Source organism: Acipenser ruthenus, chromosome 43 (genome assembly GCF_902713425.1).
Source record: "Acipenser ruthenus chromosome 43, fAciRut3.2 maternal haplotype, whole genome shotgun sequence".
NCBI classification, from domain to species: Eukaryota; Metazoa; Chordata; class Actinopteri; order Acipenseriformes; family Acipenseridae; genus Acipenser; species Acipenser ruthenus.
In genome coordinates this window covers 397,444-414,957 of record NC_081231.1, presented here as the reverse complement: position 1 = coordinate 414,957, position 17,514 = coordinate 397,444, and the positions used below count along the sequence as shown (strand labels likewise).

Here is a 17,514-nt window from a genome sequence, read left to right as displayed (position 1 = left end):
GGCGATAACCACAACACATTTATATACACATTATCACATTGTATTTCATAATGAAAGCGACAAAGTTCAACACAATTATGCAAAAAATAAAACATTTTATTTTGCACGTAATTTGAACCCCCCCCCCCCCCCCCCCCCCCAGTGCACAAGTTTCACTTTTTAATACATGGTTTTGTGAAGAAATACTTTTCTACTTGATTTACATTTTGTGTAAAAATGTACCAAAACTATACATTAGTATTCTATTAATACGTCACAGTTATGTTATACAACGTAACCAGAGAGCAATAAGCAGCCAGGAAGCCTATTAGATGTCTTAATGGACCTTTATAGGAATGGAATGGATTACTCAACATTATGCATGTCTGTGTGTGTACATATGGATGTGCATTTACAGTGTATCTGTAACTAAATACAACATGACATCATTATAAAACAAACGCCTCCTAATATAACCATTCTTGTAACTACCCTTTATATAAAATGGATTACATTTCTAGCAATATTCATTTTATTAATAACAAATTTGTCCCGTCCCCTCACCCCCCCCAAAACATGAGGCTAAACATATTGTTTTGATGAATGTGTTTTTTGTTAAGGACTGTTTTTTAAAAAAAATGGTATGGTAAAGCATAGGGAAGCATTGTAAAGCACAGAGAGGTCTGGTAAAGCATAGGGAAGCATTGTAAAGCACAGAGAGGTCTGGTAAAGCATAGGGAAGCATTGTGAAGCACAGAGAGGTCTGGTAAAGCACAGGGAAGCATTGTAAAGCACAGAGAGGTGTGGTAAAGCATAGGGAAGCATTGTAAAGCACAGAGAGGTCTGGTAAAGCACAGGGAAGCATTGTAAAACTCAGAGAGGTCTGGTAAAGCACAGGGAAGCATTGTAAAGCTCAGAGAGGTCTGGTAAAGCATAGGGAAGCATTGTAAAGCACAGAGAGGTCTGGTAAAGCATAGGGAAGCATTGTAAAGCTCAGAGAGGTCTGGTAAAGTATAGGGAAGCATTGTAAAGCTCAGAGAGGTCTGGTAAAGTATAGGGAAGCATTGTAAAGCACAGAGAGGTCTGGTAAAGCACAGAGAGGTATGGTAAAGCAGAGAGAGGTGTGGTAAAGCACAGGGAAGCATTGTAAAGCATATTTTAAAAAAAATTGCAACATTGGGAAAACTGCAAAGCTACCATAGCTATAAGTTTTATAAGAAAAAGTAGCTTCAAGTTATTGTTAGTTTTTTTATTTATTTTTATATATACTAGCTTTACCCTCTGCAGTTTCACAATGGCGCTCCATATTACTCAGGTACCATGAGGTAGGTAAGTGCTCTGTGTATTGCCACTCATGTAAAAAGCATTACAAGCGTTACAACACGGCAAATCTCAAACTCCCCCCTCCCCCTCCCCCTCCCCCTCTCCTCTCCTCCCTCCCACCTCCTCCTCCCCCTCCCCCTCCCCCTCCCCCCCTCCCCCCTCCCCTATATAACTGACCTGTCCCCTTGTTAGCTAGACACACTGGGGGCTGATCAAGCTGGTAGCAGTAAAACCTGGAATGGATCGCACCGCTATACAACGGGAGTCTGATTCCCTTCCGTTATTTAACAGGGGGTAGAACAACCCTATTAAATCATGCAATGGCAAACATAATGTACTCTTCAGTGCCTATTCAATGGAGACTTGGTTTGGTTATTGAGAAAAGTATACAACAGAAGCACACATTCAAACTATATTATATAGTGTATATATATATATATATATATTCAATATCTAAAAACAGTATATCAGTATAAAAGTTCCTCAGCTACATTTAAACTTGTTAATAGATCTCAGGTGAGCTACTTAATGCTATGCACACGTGTGTGTGTGTGTGTGTGTGTGATAGTAATGTTGTGTGATTGTGCACAAGTGTACACACAGTGTGTGTGTGTGTTTTCTCCCCAATTTAGTGTCCTGTCGTGCTCCCTTCACCCGCAGCATCAGGAGCTGAACTCAAGCTCATCAGAACATCCTCCGATCCTCAGAACCAGTCGCCTCTTTCCACCCGGCAGCTCTGCAGCGGATGTGATCTACCGCCCCCTGGAGGACAAGCCCTGCAGGTGTCCGCTTGAGTTCCCGTAACGGCCAGCAGGGTGCGCTGTAGTGCCGGCGAGGAGAAACGGTCCCTGCCGATTTTGGCCGAGTGGAATCCCCGGGTCGGAAGAACAAATCGTCTGTAGGGCGGGTTCACCCGACGTCCCGCCCGTGTCTAATGCTCTTCTGATTGGATAAGGCTCTCCTGCTGTCCGTTCTGATTGGCTGAAGGGGCTTGTGGGTTATATTGTCTGCGTATGGCCGACCTTGGACCAGTAGCAGTACTTAAACGGCAGTCGGAGACCGCGACAGAAAAAAAAAAAAACAGCACGATGATTCAGATGACAGCGAGCAGCAAAAAAATAGTCCCCTTAATGTTTTATGGTGTTTGCAATACTGAGCTATTGTCAAGATTCTCTCAGATCTGCCTTTGACGGGCTCTGAGCTGCTTTTGGCTTGCCTAGAGGCTCCTAACTGCTTGGATGCCCCCAGTGCGACCTTTCAACTCTGTCAGCCCCCCCCCCACCACCCCCACCACACACGAGGCAGGCTGTTCAGGTCCTGGCACTTATGATTCTCCAGACAAGGTCAAAGCAGCTCAAAGCCAAGGTAAAGGCAAGATTTTAAAGGAGAACCCAATGCTGGAAACCAGCCTAACCCAGAATCACTCAAAGTGACGGCAAAACAGCGAGGGGAATATATAAAAAAAAAAAAAAAAACAGCAATTCAAAACGAGACTACTTACTCTACGGCAGGACTTCTCAAACTCAGTCCTGGGGGCCCCCTCTGCTGTGTCTGCCGGTTTTTATTCCAACCAAGCTCTTAATTACTTAACTAGACCCTTCACTGAACTGATCATTTGCTGAATTAGACCTTTCTTCCTTGTTTTCAGTTCTTAAACAGTTCTTAGAAAGTTACTTCCCAAATCTAAAATCGCAAACTTGAAATCTGCAGCTGCTCAAGAACTGAAAACAATTAAAAAGGTCTCGAATTCAGCAAACGATCATTTCAAGTAAAGGTCTAGTTGAGTAATTAAGAGCTCGGCTGGAATGAAAACCAGCAGACACAGGGGGTCCCCCGGACCGGGTTCGAGAAGCCCTGTTCTACGGCATTTGAAACTAGACCCCGCTTTTATATTAGAATTGCTACAATCGACGGTGGTCGTCCGCTCTCCTCACAACACAGGATAAAAAAAGCTCAGGTCGGGCCAGTTGGAGGCGAGGATGTCAGTTTCGGGGGTGGGCTGGCCCCTGGTGCACAGCCCAGAGTTCAAGTTCTGAACCTCATAGCCGTGCAGCAGCGTGCACGTGGCTTTGTGCTCCTCCAGGACTTTGTTGTATTGCTCCAGCTCTCTTCTCAGTCCTGCAATCTCTTTCTGGAAGGCACTGTTCTCCTTTTCCAGGTTTTCCAGCTCCTGCAACACAGAGAGGAACAATCGTCAGGTCGTCATTGTGCTTTATCATACCTCTCTGTGCTTTACAATGCTTCCCTATGCTTTACCACACCTCTCTGTGCTTTACAATGCTTCCCTATGCTTTACCATACCTCTCTGTGCTTTACAATGCTTCCCTATGCTTTACCAGACCTCTCTGTGCTTTACAATGCTTGCCTATGCTTTAACACACCTCTCTGTGCTTTACAATGCTTCCCTATGCTTTACCAGACCTCTCTGTGCTTTACAATGCTTCCCTATGCTTTACCAGACCTCTCTGTGCTTTACAATGTTTCCCTATGCTTTACCAGACCTCTCTGTGCTTTACAATGTTTCCCTATGCTTTACCAGACCTCTCTGTGCTTTACAATGCTTGCCTATGCTTTACCAGACCTCTCTGTGCTTTACAATGCTTCCCTATGCTTTACCAGACCTATCTGTGCTTTACAATGCTTCCCTATGCTTTACCAGACCTCTCTGTGCTTTACAATGTTCTTTTACTGTGGGAAACTTTCATAAGAGTCCCGCAGCTTTTACAGAAAGCGCGCACTCAGTCTAGACAAAGCGATTGCAAAATGCGTCCATTATGCTGTGCAGTGGAGCGAGCGTGAAGGGAGTATTCATTAAAATGCCACTAGGGTTTAACGCAACGAAGCAACAAGCGAAATGCCTGTCAGGAATGCAAGCTTGAACATGCCTGCCTGGAGCTCAGTGTAATCACACACGGGTATTTGCAGGAGTCCTGTTAACACTAGCCTGTAGAAACACATCACAGACAGAGCACTGCAGAACACCTGAAATCCCCTTACAGGGTAAGAAATGACTTGAGGACAAAAAAACAAAGCTTGTTCATGCAGGAGAATTACAATCCAGATAGACAGACAGAGCATAAGGATCCCTGTTTCTTAAATGAGGACCCTTAAAAAAAAATAGTTGATAGACTTCAGGGACGTGCTCCCATTGCGTAGCGGTTTAATCCATCCCTGGTTTCGTTACGAGTTTAATAATAAGATCAAGCTGGTAGCAGTAAAACCTGGAATGGATCACACTGCTGTGCAATAGGAGTCTGATTCCCAGCCCTGAACTCTCTCTCCCTGGAATTCCCCTCTGTGTGTGAGCTTGGAGTGTGGAGGGGGTGGAGCTTGGAGTGTAGAGGGGGTGGAGCTTGGAATGTAGAGGGGGTGGAGCCCCACCCAGCTCAACCCTCATTGGCTCTCTCCGCCAGCTGCCACAGCATTGCTGAACTTCAGTCCTGGGACTCAGCAGAGAGCCGAGGAGGTCAGCTGACTTAAAGGAAACGGCTAGGGCTCTGAAGCGTGCCTTCCATCAACATCAAGCTTCTCAAAGCCGTGCAAGAAACTCAACCAACACGCACACAGACGTTTCCACTCAAACACTTCAGCAGCAACACTGTTTAAATATACAGCAGCTATCTCTCTAGAGTAAAAGCATAGCCAAGTGTAATAAAGCACTGAGGTGTGGTAAAGCATAGGGAAGCATTGTAAAGCACAGAGAGGTCTGGTAAAGCATAGGGGAGCATTGTAAAGCACAGAGAGGTCTGGTAAAGCATAGGGAAGCATTGTAAAGCACAGAGAGGTCTGGGAAAGCATAGGGAAGCATTGTAAAGCACAGAGAGGTCTGGCAAAGCATAGGGAAGCATTGTAAAGCACAGAGAGGTCTGGGAAAACATAGGGAAGCATTGTAAAGCACAGAGAGGTCTGGTAAAGCATAGGGAAGCATTGTAAAGCACAGAGAGGTGTGGTAAAGCATAGGGAAGTATTGTAAAGCACAGAGAGGTGTGGTAAAGCATAGGGAAGTATTGTAAAGCACAGAGAGGTGTGGTAAAGCATAGGGGAGCATTGTAAAGCACAGAGAGTTATAATATAATAAGCCGCCCTCCACTCTTTAAAATACCATTTGCAGCAAGACATACAGTCATCTGATATGCTCTGACTTTGAACCCAAGCGCGCATATGGGTGAAAGGGAAGAGGATGCGGGGTTAGTGACGTCACGGTGTCTTCGCTGTTACCTGGTGTAGACTATCCGCCCTCTCCGTGTGTTTCTGACGGCTTTTCTGTGCGGCGGCTCTGTTTTTCGCTCTTCTGGTCATTTTTCTGTCACCGTGTTTGAAATTCTGGAAACAGACATAACATGTGCATATAATTCGTGTTGTAACTGCGATACTGTCTGAACCGCAGCGCTCGGTGGGTTGTGTTTGCATCGCAAGGCGTGTTCGTACGGTCTATGAAATCAAATACATGCAGGTTTTAGGTCACGTTAATGATATGCGTGTTGAGTCTTTGTTTATTTGTTTATTTATTTAGCAGACGCCTTTATCCAAGGCGACTTACAGAGACTAGGGTGTGTGAACTATGCATCAGCTGCAGAGTCACTTACAACTACGTCTCACCCGAAAGACGGAGCACAAGGAGGTGAAGTGACTTGCTCAGGGTCACACAGTGAGTCAGTGGCTGAGGTGGGATTTGAACCGGGGACCTCCTGGTTACAAGCCCTTTTCTTTAACCACTGAACCGAGCACCGATGCATTTTCTATTTTAGGAAACAAAAAACATCGCCTGCAAAATTCTTAATGCAACGCAATCTTATGTATGGCAGATCTAATGGTGCCCGCTTATTTTAAAATGGTCTACTTCTGAACGAAAATGCTAACACGCAAAATGTTTCAAATGAGCTACACATTTATGCAAACACAGTTAACCCTTGCACACGCCATATGGAAATATTTCACGTGTGCACGGAGAGCACAAAAGCGAGAAATAATTCAACGTGATACATTTATAGCAAGAAAATGTGTTGTTATTTAGATGCAATATTTTTTTTTTCTCCAAATAAAAAATTAAAAAATATATTAAAAAAAAATAATTACCAAATCAGAAGTCCCTTGCGAACTGCCATCGTCTTCTGATGTCGATTGTAAATTAACCCCGCCAGGTGAGTCCATCCCAGACAAATACATGACTTTTTCTGGCATCCAGCTATGCAATAATATAATATTATTATTATGAATATTGTGCTAGGTCGATTCTGCACGCAGCGTGCTCTCCTGCCCCGCTTGTGTGTTTGCACGGCTCCACACGCTCTCTCACACACACACACACACACTGAACGCGTACAATCCGGCCACTACATTTTTATTTGATCTGAAAGGTTTCGGTTTATTGTAAACGCTGGCGTTGCTCAGAAGCCAAGTCGACAGGAAAGCCTTTTCGAGAATTCACGTGTTGGGAATTTCTCAAGACTCCGCCCTCAGAATTGGATTTCCCATCTAGACCCGCCTCTGTGTTTACACAACAGAAGCGGCCTTTGATTCAGATCAATAGCCCGCTGACTTATTTAACGTAAGCTGCTTTGGGGCACGTATAAGAACGTCTTAGAATAAGCGGACTGGGCTTGTTTTGTTTTCAGAGTCGCGGCTGGGTTGAGAGTCGCGGGCTGGAATTTGCATAAACACCCTTATATGGGGTTCCGCTTGTTTTTGGGCTTGTTTTGAAAGGCAGTGTCGCTTTTTCTTCTCTTTAGACTTCTCAACACCGGCACTCGCTGTGTTGTGGGTCGGAACAGTACCGGGTCCAAGCGTGCATTTGTAGCAATCCTTTTAACAAGTCTGCTTCGTTTTTGATATCGACCATTGCGATTTTGAAATCTTTTTTTTTTTCATATCATTATCAACAGTTCTCTTGTAAGGAGATACAAAAAATGGGACCCAACTACTGTATTTTTTAATATCAGAAATTGAATTGCTGATATCAAAAATATAATTGTTTATATATATATATATATATTCAATGTTAAAACGACTAGAAACAAGACTCCCATAGCAGTTTGATCCATACTACAAAATTGCAAAATCTAGTCGGGGTTTTACTGTTTCCGGTGTGGACCAAAAAATAAATAAATTGTGAAATCCGGTTTTTTTTTTGTCTTTCCGGTATATAGTAACTCCACCCATTCCTATATTTAGCAACTTTTAATGGGTTGTATCGTTTTATATGCATGACTATATGTTCACTTTTCACGTTCCCAGTTTTGTTGATTGTGAAAGAGATGCTTTTTAATTGTTTTACAGCGCTAATAAAATGCAGTACAACTGAACGATATTCCGGTAAACACAAGCGCAACTGCAGCCATAAAAAGTTACAAGCGTTTTTTTATTTTTTTTTCTAAAGCTAAAGTTACGATAAAGTAACATAATTCTACTTTAGAAGTTATAAAGTTATCATTTGTTTGAATTGTATCAACAATAATATTTATCCCATCCCCTCATAATCCGAAAGAACCAATATTCTAGACTCTGGCGACCCAATAATAATAAACCAAGATTATTGACATTATCATAAGTATTTGTCATTTGGCACCAACTGCTGCTGCTGCTGCTGCTGCTGCAGAGTCACTTCCAATAGGAGCTCGTTTGTTTGACGTCTCATCTGAAGGACGGAGCACAAGGAGGTGAAGTGACTTGCTCAGGGTCACGCACACACACACTGAGAGACTCACACACACACACTGAGAGTCTCACACACACACTGAGAGACTCACACAGACACTGAGAGACACACACACACTGAGAGACACACTCACACACACAATGAGACTCGCACACACACTGAGAGACACACACACACACTCACACTATTATATTACACATATTATAGTCACATACTTACATAATGTTGCTTGCCATTTAAGCGACAGCCTAGAAATGCAAGACATCGAGATACAAGTATCGTTATAGGAATTTACCGGTAACGAGACGCTTTCTTTAGAAGTTATAATCGGTTTGAATTGTATTGACCTTTTTTTTTTAATCACATACCCTCATAATCCGAAAGAACAAATACTGTAGAATTGTTTTGCACTGTTTATGGACCCAATTATAATAAACCAAGATTAGTGGTGTAGGTTTGTTATTGTGAATTGTGCTCTGCATCTCAGTGAGAGTCGACAGGGAGGGAGGGAGGGTAACCCTATATAGATGGTAAAGCATAGGCAAGCATTGTAAAGCACAGAGAGGTCTGGTAAAGCATAGGGAAGCATTGTAAAGCACAGAGAGGTCTGGTAAAGCATAGGGAAGCATTGTAAAGCACAGAGAGGTCTGGTAAAGCATAGGCAAGCATTGTAAAGCACAGAGAGGTCTGGTAAAACATAGGGAAGCATTGTAAAGCACAGAGAGGTCTGGTAAAGCATAGGGAAGCATTGTAAAGCACAGAGAGGTCTGGTAAAGCATAGGGAAGCATTGTAAAGCACAGAGAGGTCTGGTAAAGCATAGACAAGCATTGTAAAGCACAGAGAGGTCTGGTAAAGCATAGGGAAGCATTGTAAAGCACAGAGAGGTCTGGTAAAGCATAGGGAAGCATTGTAAAGCACAGAGAGGTCTGGTAAAGCATAGGGAAGCATTGTAAAGCACAGAGAGGTCTGGTAAAGCATAGGGAAGCATTGTAAAGCACAGAGAGGTGTGGTAAAGCATAGGGAAGCATTGTAAAGCACAGAGAGGTCTGGTAAAGCATAGGGAAGCATTGTAAAGCACAGAGAGGTCTGGTAAAGCATAGGGAAGCATTGTAAAGCACAGAGAGGTCTGGTAAAGCACAGGGAAGCATTGTAAAGCACAGAGAGGTCTGGTAAAGCACAGGGAAGCATTGTAAAGCGCAGAGAGGTCTGGTAAAGCATATTTTAAAAATACATGGCAAAACAATGGCACGCTATGGCAAATGCACAGCAAATTATCTAGGTGGATGTATTTATTTTAAATCGGACTTAATAGATGTGTGTACTCCGTTTACTTTAACCCGTTCTGATCTGATGCATTTAATGCAAGTCAATCTATTGCATTTGTTAAGAGGAAAAATTGGGGCCTGACCGTTTGTCTTCCGGGCAAAGTACAATTTGCAGAGGGGGGGGGGGGGGGGGGGGGGGCGGTTGCTATAACTACACTTGCGCGTGTGTCCGTGTGTGTTTGCGCAGCTGTCAATAAAGTTGTTTTTCGATTGAAGGGGTTCGCCTTGGTGACAAAAGGACTCGCAGCCATATTTATCAGGAGGAGGTCGAAGCGGACAGAGGCTGCAGCCGGAGCGTAAGCGGTAATGTCGTTGTTTGTGTTTGTAATCGACTCTGTTTTTAACCATTTTCCCGATTCGGTACCCGATTAAGTTCCGCTGACAGCGGTTTTTGTTGTAAAACGCCGGTTTGACTCGAGAACATTTGAATTTTAGGGTTGAATGGTCGTGAGGCCTAGTGACTGATAATTTTTGTCTCATTGTTTTGTTATTATTATTGTTCTTAAAACACATACTGCTGATAGTAATGGTAGTAATTTGATATACAAAGGAGGATTATTGATTTTATACAGTGTTATTTGCGCTAGAGAATTTATCCAATACCTTACATAGACAGGCCCACACAAAAAAACACGTTAAACTTCGTTTCTGTGTGGTTTGAAATATGTAGGTCGATTTATATCTTCGGTGTGCTGATGTGTTTGTTTATTCGCTTTCTGTATTTATTTTTGTATGTGTGTTTGGTTTAGATTTTATGTCGCTTACGATGACTGAAATAAACACAGGCAGTTTGCAAACGCCCTGTGTTAAAACGAGGCGCTTTCTCGTTTCAATAATGTGTTTTTAAAGCCAAGACGAATTTGAATGTTAATGTGCATGTTTGGTTTCTGTTCAGTAGCAGCCTTGTCAACGAAAAATGTTTTGTTCTCGACAGAATATATATATATATATATATATATATATATATATATATATATATATATATATATATGAATAATGTGTGTTTTTTCATTCAATGTGTTCTGTATGTACAATGCACACTAGAATATTGAGGGGGGAAAATACTTTGAAGTAATTGTAAATAGGAACAACGTACAACATAAATACAAAAGCATTGAGCATGTTTCGGTCATGAGTCCTCCTTCAGCGAAAATGCCATCGAGTCCCTAGCTGATGAAGAACCCATGACCGAAACGTGCTCAATACTTATTATTATTATTATTATTATTATTATTATTATTTATTTCTTAGCAGACGCCCTTATCCAGGGCGACTTACAATTGTTACAAGATATCCCATTATTTTTACATACAGTTACCCATTTATACAGTTGGGTTTTTACTGGAGCAATCTAGGTAAAGTACCTTGCTCAAGGGTACAGCAGCAGTGTCCCCCACCTGGGATTGAACCCACGACCCTCCGGTCAAGAGTCCAGAGCCCTAACCACTACTCCACACTGCTGCCCTATATATTTGTTGTACTTTTGCACATTTACTATTACTTAAGTTTGGGGTGTGTATATATGTGTGTATCTATCTATCTAATATAAATGAATGAGATTAAGACTCCCGCTGCACAGCGGTGTGATCCAGTCCTGGTTTCACTGGGAGTTTAATAATAAGACACACCTGAGCTTGTTAGCTAGACACACTGGGGGCTGATCAAGCTGCTAGTAAAACCAGGAACGGATGAAAGTGCTGTGAAATATCAAGTCACATAACCTCCTTATTTCCATCTCCTGATATATATGATTGGTCTGCTTTTGCCATTGATTTTATAATGTTTTTTCTTGCTGCCTTCTCGTGCCAGAACCCCCTTTTTCTAAATGAGATCTCAAGGGTCCTGGTTAAATAAACACCTATCGAAACTTCAAAGTGAATAACAAAGCATTTCTTTATCTTCTCTCGCAGAATAGCTTTACCCTACCGCCTGGCATAACAAAAAGCTCCCAAAAACACTGCCCCCGCACCACCACCACCACCCCCCCAGGGAAACAAATACCCCCCCCCACCGCTAAACGATCCACAAAGATGGTGAAGATCTTCGTGGGCAACGTGAACGCCTCCACCACGGAGGAGGAGCTGCGGGCTCTGTTCCAGCGCCACGGCGAGGTGTCCGACTGCGACATCCTGAAGAACTACGGCTTCATCCACATGGAGAAGGAGGACGAGGCCACCCAGGCCATCGCCGCTCTGCACAAGCACGAGCTCAACGGCTCCCGCATCACCGTGGAGTACGCCACCACCAAGATGCGCAACGCCACCAAGGTCCACGTGGGCAACGTGGCCCCCACCGCCACCACGGCCAAGATCAAGGAGCTCTTCCAGCGCTACGGCAAGGTGGTGGAGTGCGACATCGTGAAGAACTACGCCTTCGTTCACATGCAGAGGGAGAAGGAGGCCCTGGAGGCCATCGCCGAGCTCAACCGCACCAAGCTGGAAGGGCAGAAGATCTACGTCTCCCTGTCCCGCAGCCACCAGGCGGACGACGGAGAGGAGGAGTATGGTCCTTACGATCACCCCTACCCTCCCCCACCCCCTCCTCCTCACCACCACCACCACCACCCTCACTACCTGCCTCCTCCTCACCCCCCTGCCGATTACTACCACCCCCGGGGGCGCCTCCCTCCCCTCCCGCCTCCCCCCCCGCCCAGAGCCTACTACGAACGGGAGGCATACGAGAGGAGCCCGCGCTACGAGCCCTACACCTCCCGCTACTACGCAGCGCGGGACCCCTACGAGAGGAGGCTCCCCCCACCGCCCCCTCCCCCGCCCTCCTACTACAGGGAGCGCAGCCCTCTGGGAAGCAGGAGGACCCTGCTGCCCCCACCCCCGCCCCCTCCCTCCTCCGCCGCAGCAGCCTACAGTCGCAGCCGGGAATACGGGGGGCTCCTCTCCTCGCGCTACTCCCTGGGTTCAGGGTTCGACAAGGATGACTACTTGGATAAGTACAGCAACGGGTTCACAAGAGGCTATTAAAATGTTTTTTGGGTTGAAAGAAATAGCGTAGTATGTAGAGTTTAGTTTCTGTCTTGGCGTTCAGCAGTTGGTGTTCAGCGAAATTAAATTTTGTTTTTATAAATAGTTTTTTTTTTTTAAGTAATAAAATCTCCCCCCCAAAAAACCAAAAAAAAAAAATATTTTCATGACTTGAGTGCAATAGCAGTCCAATTTTTTATTTATTTTTTTAATTAAAAATAATAGTAATAATGAATTGCAGGTTTACAAACCCAGACTGGCTACGAACCGCTAGCAATTGTAGATTTTTTTTTTGAATTTTTGAATTTAATTTTGTTTTGTTTGCCATTGTCACTGCCTTTTGGGTTTCTGTAATTGAAACACAAAAAAAACATTTTAATCCACTCTATATCCAGTGATTGAAGTAAGCCTCCCATTACACAGCAGTGTGATCCAGTCCTGGTTTCACTGGGAGTTTAACAATCAGACACACCTGAGCTTGTTAGCTAGACACACTGGGGGCTGATCAAGCTGGTAGCAGTAAAACCTGGAATGGACCACACTGCTGTGCAATAGGAGTCTGATTTCCAGCTCTGTCATCTCAAGCACAATTTGTGAGTTTTTTGTCTGTCGGCACCCTTTAAAAACCCGTTTTTTATATTTTAATTTGTGGTACGGACTGCTGCTGCACTCGACCATGAAAACAAACACTGGATTCAGTATCTGTCCAGCAAGAGCAATAGACTTCTCAACTATCAACCCAGAAAAACAGGGGGTGAGAGAAATCACTGAGGATTTACCCCCCCATGAAACAACAGTTGCCTTAATCCTTTTCCAGCCATTACAGTACAACCCATATGAAGGTGATGGTGGTGATAACTTCTAGAATCAAACCGATCAAAGCTTTGAAATGTTTTAATAGCCTCTTCCTTGATCTCGCTGTACGTGATCTTTAAAGTCGGGAAGAAATCTTTTGGGGGGGGGGGGGGGGGGTTGAAAAAAAAAATCCTATCCAGCTGCCCCTCCCCCCGTCCCCCCCAACTCCCCTCTCCCATCCCTCTCTCCAATTCCACAGCCACACACACACACACACACGAACGAACGAACGAAGATTCAACCGAAAGACTGGGGATTCGCTTAAAAAAAACGGACGGCAAAATTCTTTCGAACGTTTCGGATACGGCAAACTGCAAGGCACAACCAGCACGCATTTTTAAAAGTCGCCGTTCCTTTCAATAAAAAGAAACAAAAAATGTCCGCCTTTTGTTTTGTTACGAACCTGACGTTCCGGACGTTCGACTGCATCAACGTTTTTATTGTTTGTTTTTTTTTGCTTTAATATTTGTTAAAGGATTTGCCAACGATTGTAAACCGTAATTGTGTGTACAAAACAAAAACGAAGCCAGCATATTTTGGTTCCTGGTTCTCTCTCTTGCTCTCTCTCTCTCTCTCTGTGTAATCGCCACTTCCGTTTTTGTTCTATGATTCTATTACTGAACGAAAAAAGCATGTGACTCCTCTGTAACCTATTGCAACGAACCAATATAATATAGGTCGTTAATCTAGATCCATAGAAAGATGACGTTCTGCCTGTTATTATTATTATTATTATTATCATTAGTTTGTCATTCAACCACTGTTTTGCGCTTAAACAAGAACGATTTTGTAAAAGCTTACACCACATTTGTTATTCAAGTATATATATAATTTTATTTTGACGGCTTTCGATTTTAGTTGGGGGAGGTCAATCAGTGATCGATGTTGTGTCAAAAAAAAATAAAAGTTTCCTGTCTACGATTGCTGGGTTTCTTTGATCGTATGCCTTTTAATTTTTCCCCCCCCCCCCGACTTCTTTTATATACAAAAACGCACGCCCCGTGCAATACCGGCCGACCGCCTCATTGGTTGATGAGGTCGTGGGTTTGGGTCGGTGGGTGGGAGGGGCTTGTCGTGGGCATTGCGCCCGCTGTTGGATAAAAAAACACACATGGGGTTGAAAGACTTGTGGATTGGTGGAGGAGGAGGAGGGGGGCAGGGCAAGAGAAAAACACCTGGATAAAACGTTTAAACTCCCCATGTGAAGAATTGCCAGAGAACTCCAAAAGGCTGGCAGCAAAGGTAAGTGTATTTAATTCACACGGTTAGAGCACCCGGTCCTGGGAAACATTCTTTGAGCCATATTATTAAAGTGACCAGTTAAGTCTGAACTGGTTAAATCATTTGCCCAGCCAGACTCATCTGGCTTGTGGACAAAAGTTATAGTATCGCCTAGAATTTTAGACCTAATACAAAAAAATTAACTATATAAACATCATCTAGATCATTTTATTTTAAAGAAATTATATCACCAAAAAAAAAGTCTACCGGAAGCCGTGATAGTCATACAGTAAGTATTTCATGTTAGATTTTTTGAAATGTCACATTTTTCAGTTAAGTATATGGTGGGGGTGGTGTGTAATTCAATATGTTAACATCATCCAGCTGGTTTCATTCGATTTTAAGAAGCAAAATGAGTTTGTTCTGCAGGGGGATGCAAAGCTCTTTCCTGGAGCTGGAGGCTGGTTTGTTTCAGACCCTGGCATTGCAGTAATAGATCTCTGTGTGATCGGTGGCTGGCTGCAGGGACAGTCAAAGGCTCAATCCCTGTGTTTATAATTCCTTGTATTGTGTTTTAGATCGGTCCTCCTCTCCCCTGCTTCCCTCTCCAGCTCCTATGGACAATTAATACCATTTCTTAAACCTGTTTTTTTTTAATTTGTTTGTTTTTACTTTTTACGAACAATTCAAAGGACTGGCAGTGTCAAAGTCCTTTCTTCAGAGACTGTAAACCACATTGGTTTCTTAGTTTATTTTAGTTTAGTTATTTTGTGCCCACAGGTCCAGCCCAAGTGCATCTACATAGTGGAAGCACCAATACAGGAAAATGCATTTGTGACCGAACCGTCACGCGCATGCATGCACACACACGCATGCATGCACGCACGCACACACGTGTCTCCTAGGCCAGGGTTTCCCAATCCTGGTCCTGGGGGCTCCCTGTGTCTGCTGGTTTTCATTCCAACTGCGTTCTCAAGTACTTAACAGAACCCTTCATTGAACTGATCATGTGCTTAATTTATTTTTTTATATATAAATTTAGTAGTCGCCAATCGATTTTACCCAGTTTTTCTCCCAGTTTGAAATGGCTGATTATTTTTAGACTCACCTCACCACTACCACCCCTGCGCTGACTCGGGAGGGGCGAAGACGGACACACGCTGTCCCCCGAAGCGTGTGCCATCAGCCGCCCGCTTCTTTACACGCTGCAGACTCACCGTGCAGCCGCCTCAGAGCTACAGCGTCGGAGGACAACGCAGCTTACAGGCAAGCCCGCGGCGCCCAGACAGACCACAGGGGACGCTGGTGTGAGCCGAGGACACCCTGTCCAACCTAAGCCCACCTTCCCCCTGGACAACGCTCGGCCAATCGTGCGCCATCCCCTGGGAGCTCCCGTCTCGAACTGGCAACCTCCAGGCTATAGGGCGCATCCTGCACTCCACATGGAGCGCCTTTACTGGATGCGCCACTCGAGGGGACCCACTTCATTAGCATAATGTGACCAATTTTTTATTTCAGCTTTTAAAATAGTTGGCAAGTTAACTCTGCAAGTTTCTAAGTAACTTGAAATAGGCAGCTTTTTAGGAGCCGAGGATAATTAAAAAGGTCTAATTTAGCACATGATCAGTTCAATGAAGGGTCCGGTTCAGTAATGGAGAGCTCAGTTGGAATGAAAACCAGCAGAATCAGGGGGACCCCAGGACTGGGATTTGGGGAAACCCCGTCCTAGGCAAGTAATTTGCACACCAGCAGTAATTTAGAGGTGCAGACTGACGCTTCAAACACATACTGGAAGGCAAGATGAAGTAAAGTATGAGGCTGTGCTGTAATCCTTCACTCAGAAGAAAGATTTCTACGCTCTTAAACTTACCTGTATCCTAATCAAACATCTTTATATTGATGGCTTTATACTGTCTCGCAGAATTGCTGCCGTGGCATGTGGAGAAAAAGCATTCTCGACATTTCTACATGAGTGTTTGAATATCGCAGACCCCGTTACATATTTCAGGTTCATACCTGCTCAGGTACAAACCGTAGATTGATGTGGCACAGTGTGATTTAATTGTTGGTACGCAGATATGCAGCACAGACTTCCATGTATCTGAACCTTTTCCATTCCACTGATAATAAAGTATTTATTTCTTCAGAATGTGTGATCACTCTCTTTTTTTTTCTTACTTGAATTTGTGTCTTGATTTTTTCAAATAGAAAGTGGAATAAAGGGATTTTGGGGTGAGGTTTCTACAAATGAGGGATGGGAATGAGACTCCTGTTGCATAGCAGTTTGATCTATTCCTGGTTTTACTATGAGCCACACTACCCTTTAATATATATATATATAGTTACTGCACCATCTTAATTTTTTTGTAAAACAACATTTAAAAAAAAATGGTCATCTTTATGCAGTAACTAATTAAATACAGTTTTGTTTTTTACAAGATTAAGATAACCATCTTACTTTTTTTAGTAATTATATTATTAGTTTATTTAGCAGACGCCTTTATCCAAGGCGACTTACAGAGACTAGGGTGTGTGAACTATGCATCAGCTGCAGAGTCACTTACAACTACGTCTCACCCGAAAGACGGAGCACAAGGAGGTGAAGTGACTTGCTCAGGGTCACACAATGAGTCAGTGGCTGAGGTGGGATTTGAACCGGGGACCTCCTGGTTACAAGCCCTTTTCTTTAACCACTGGACCAGACAGTTATCACATTATTTTTACATACAATTACCCATTTATACAGTTGGGTTTTTACTGGAGCAATCGAGGTAAAGTACCTTGCTCAAGGGTACAGCAGCAGTGTCCCCCACCTGGGATTGAACCCACGACCCTCCGGTCAAGAGTCCAGAGCCCTAACCACTACTCCACCCCACACTATATATATATATATATATATATATATAATTACAAAAAAATTGTTTTATGCATTATTGAAATTTTTGGGGGCGTAAAACTTAGCAGTGTACGTGGAGTCATAGGATAACCCCGGTATAATGTTGAAGTGTTTCTTCAAATGTAATAAAGACCTTTAAATTGTTATTCCTTGAAAGGGCAGCTAACAGGCTCGCCTCTAAATAAACAAACTGATTCTAAAGCGGTGATGCGCAGCTGGCTTATCGAGACAAACCGTCTTCCTACGCAGCCGAACAATTGAGACGGATTCGCTTTCCTTTC

At 43.6% G+C, this 17,514-nt stretch overlaps 2 protein-coding genes across 3 annotated transcripts; one reads left to right on the top strand and one right to left on the bottom strand.

Moving 5' to 3' along the window:
* Nucleotides 1-1,469: 1,469 nt before the first annotated feature.
* LOC131709478 (basic leucine zipper transcriptional factor ATF-like 3) lies at nucleotides 1,470-6,825 on the bottom strand. Its single transcript, XM_059012153.1, has 3 exons — nucleotides 6,379-6,825; nucleotides 5,521-5,625; nucleotides 1,470-3,472 (listed from the first exon to the last, which is right to left on the bottom strand). The coding sequence occupies exons 1-3, from the start codon at nucleotides 6,481-6,483 to the stop codon at nucleotides 3,233-3,235; spliced, it is 450 nt and encodes a 149-aa protein (XP_058868136.1). The 5' UTR covers nucleotides 6,484-6,825; the 3' UTR covers nucleotides 1,470-3,232.
* Nucleotides 6,826-9,480: 2,655 nt separating this feature from the next.
* LOC131709477 (RNA-binding protein lark-like) lies at nucleotides 9,481-16,486 on the top strand. Of its 2 annotated transcripts, none has more exons than XM_059012145.1 (2): nucleotides 9,481-9,586; nucleotides 11,194-16,486. In XM_059012145.1, the coding sequence occupies exon 2, from the start codon at nucleotides 11,314-11,316 to the stop codon at nucleotides 12,259-12,261; it is 948 nt and encodes a 315-aa protein (XP_058868128.1). In that variant the 5' UTR covers nucleotides 9,481-9,586; nucleotides 11,194-11,313; the 3' UTR covers nucleotides 12,262-16,486. The 2 variants fall into 2 exon arrangements, with proteins under 2 accessions (XP_058868128.1, XP_058868129.1); XM_059012146.1 differs by having other exon boundaries at nucleotides 9,503-9,586; nucleotides 11,199-16,486.
* The last annotated feature ends 1,028 nt before the right edge of the window (nucleotides 16,487-17,514 follow it).

Bases quoted from the DNA above. Each gene is read 5' to 3' on its own strand.
- LOC131709478 (XM_059012153.1), bottom strand. From the start codon at position 6,483: ATGCCAGAAAAAGTCATGTATTTGTCTGGGATGGACTCACCTGGCGGG. The intron at 5,626-6,378 runs GTAATTATTTTT...GTCTGTTTCCAG, and splicing joins CGCAAGGGACTTCTGATTTG to AATTTCAAACACGGTGACAG. The intron at 3,473-5,520 runs GTAACAGCGAAG...TCTGTGTTGCAG, and splicing joins GGGCGGATAGTCTACACCAG to GAGCTGGAAAACCTGGAAAA.
- LOC131709477 (XM_059012145.1), top strand. From the start codon at position 11,314: ATGGTGAAGATCTTCGTGGGCAACGTGAACGCCTCCACCACGGAGGAG.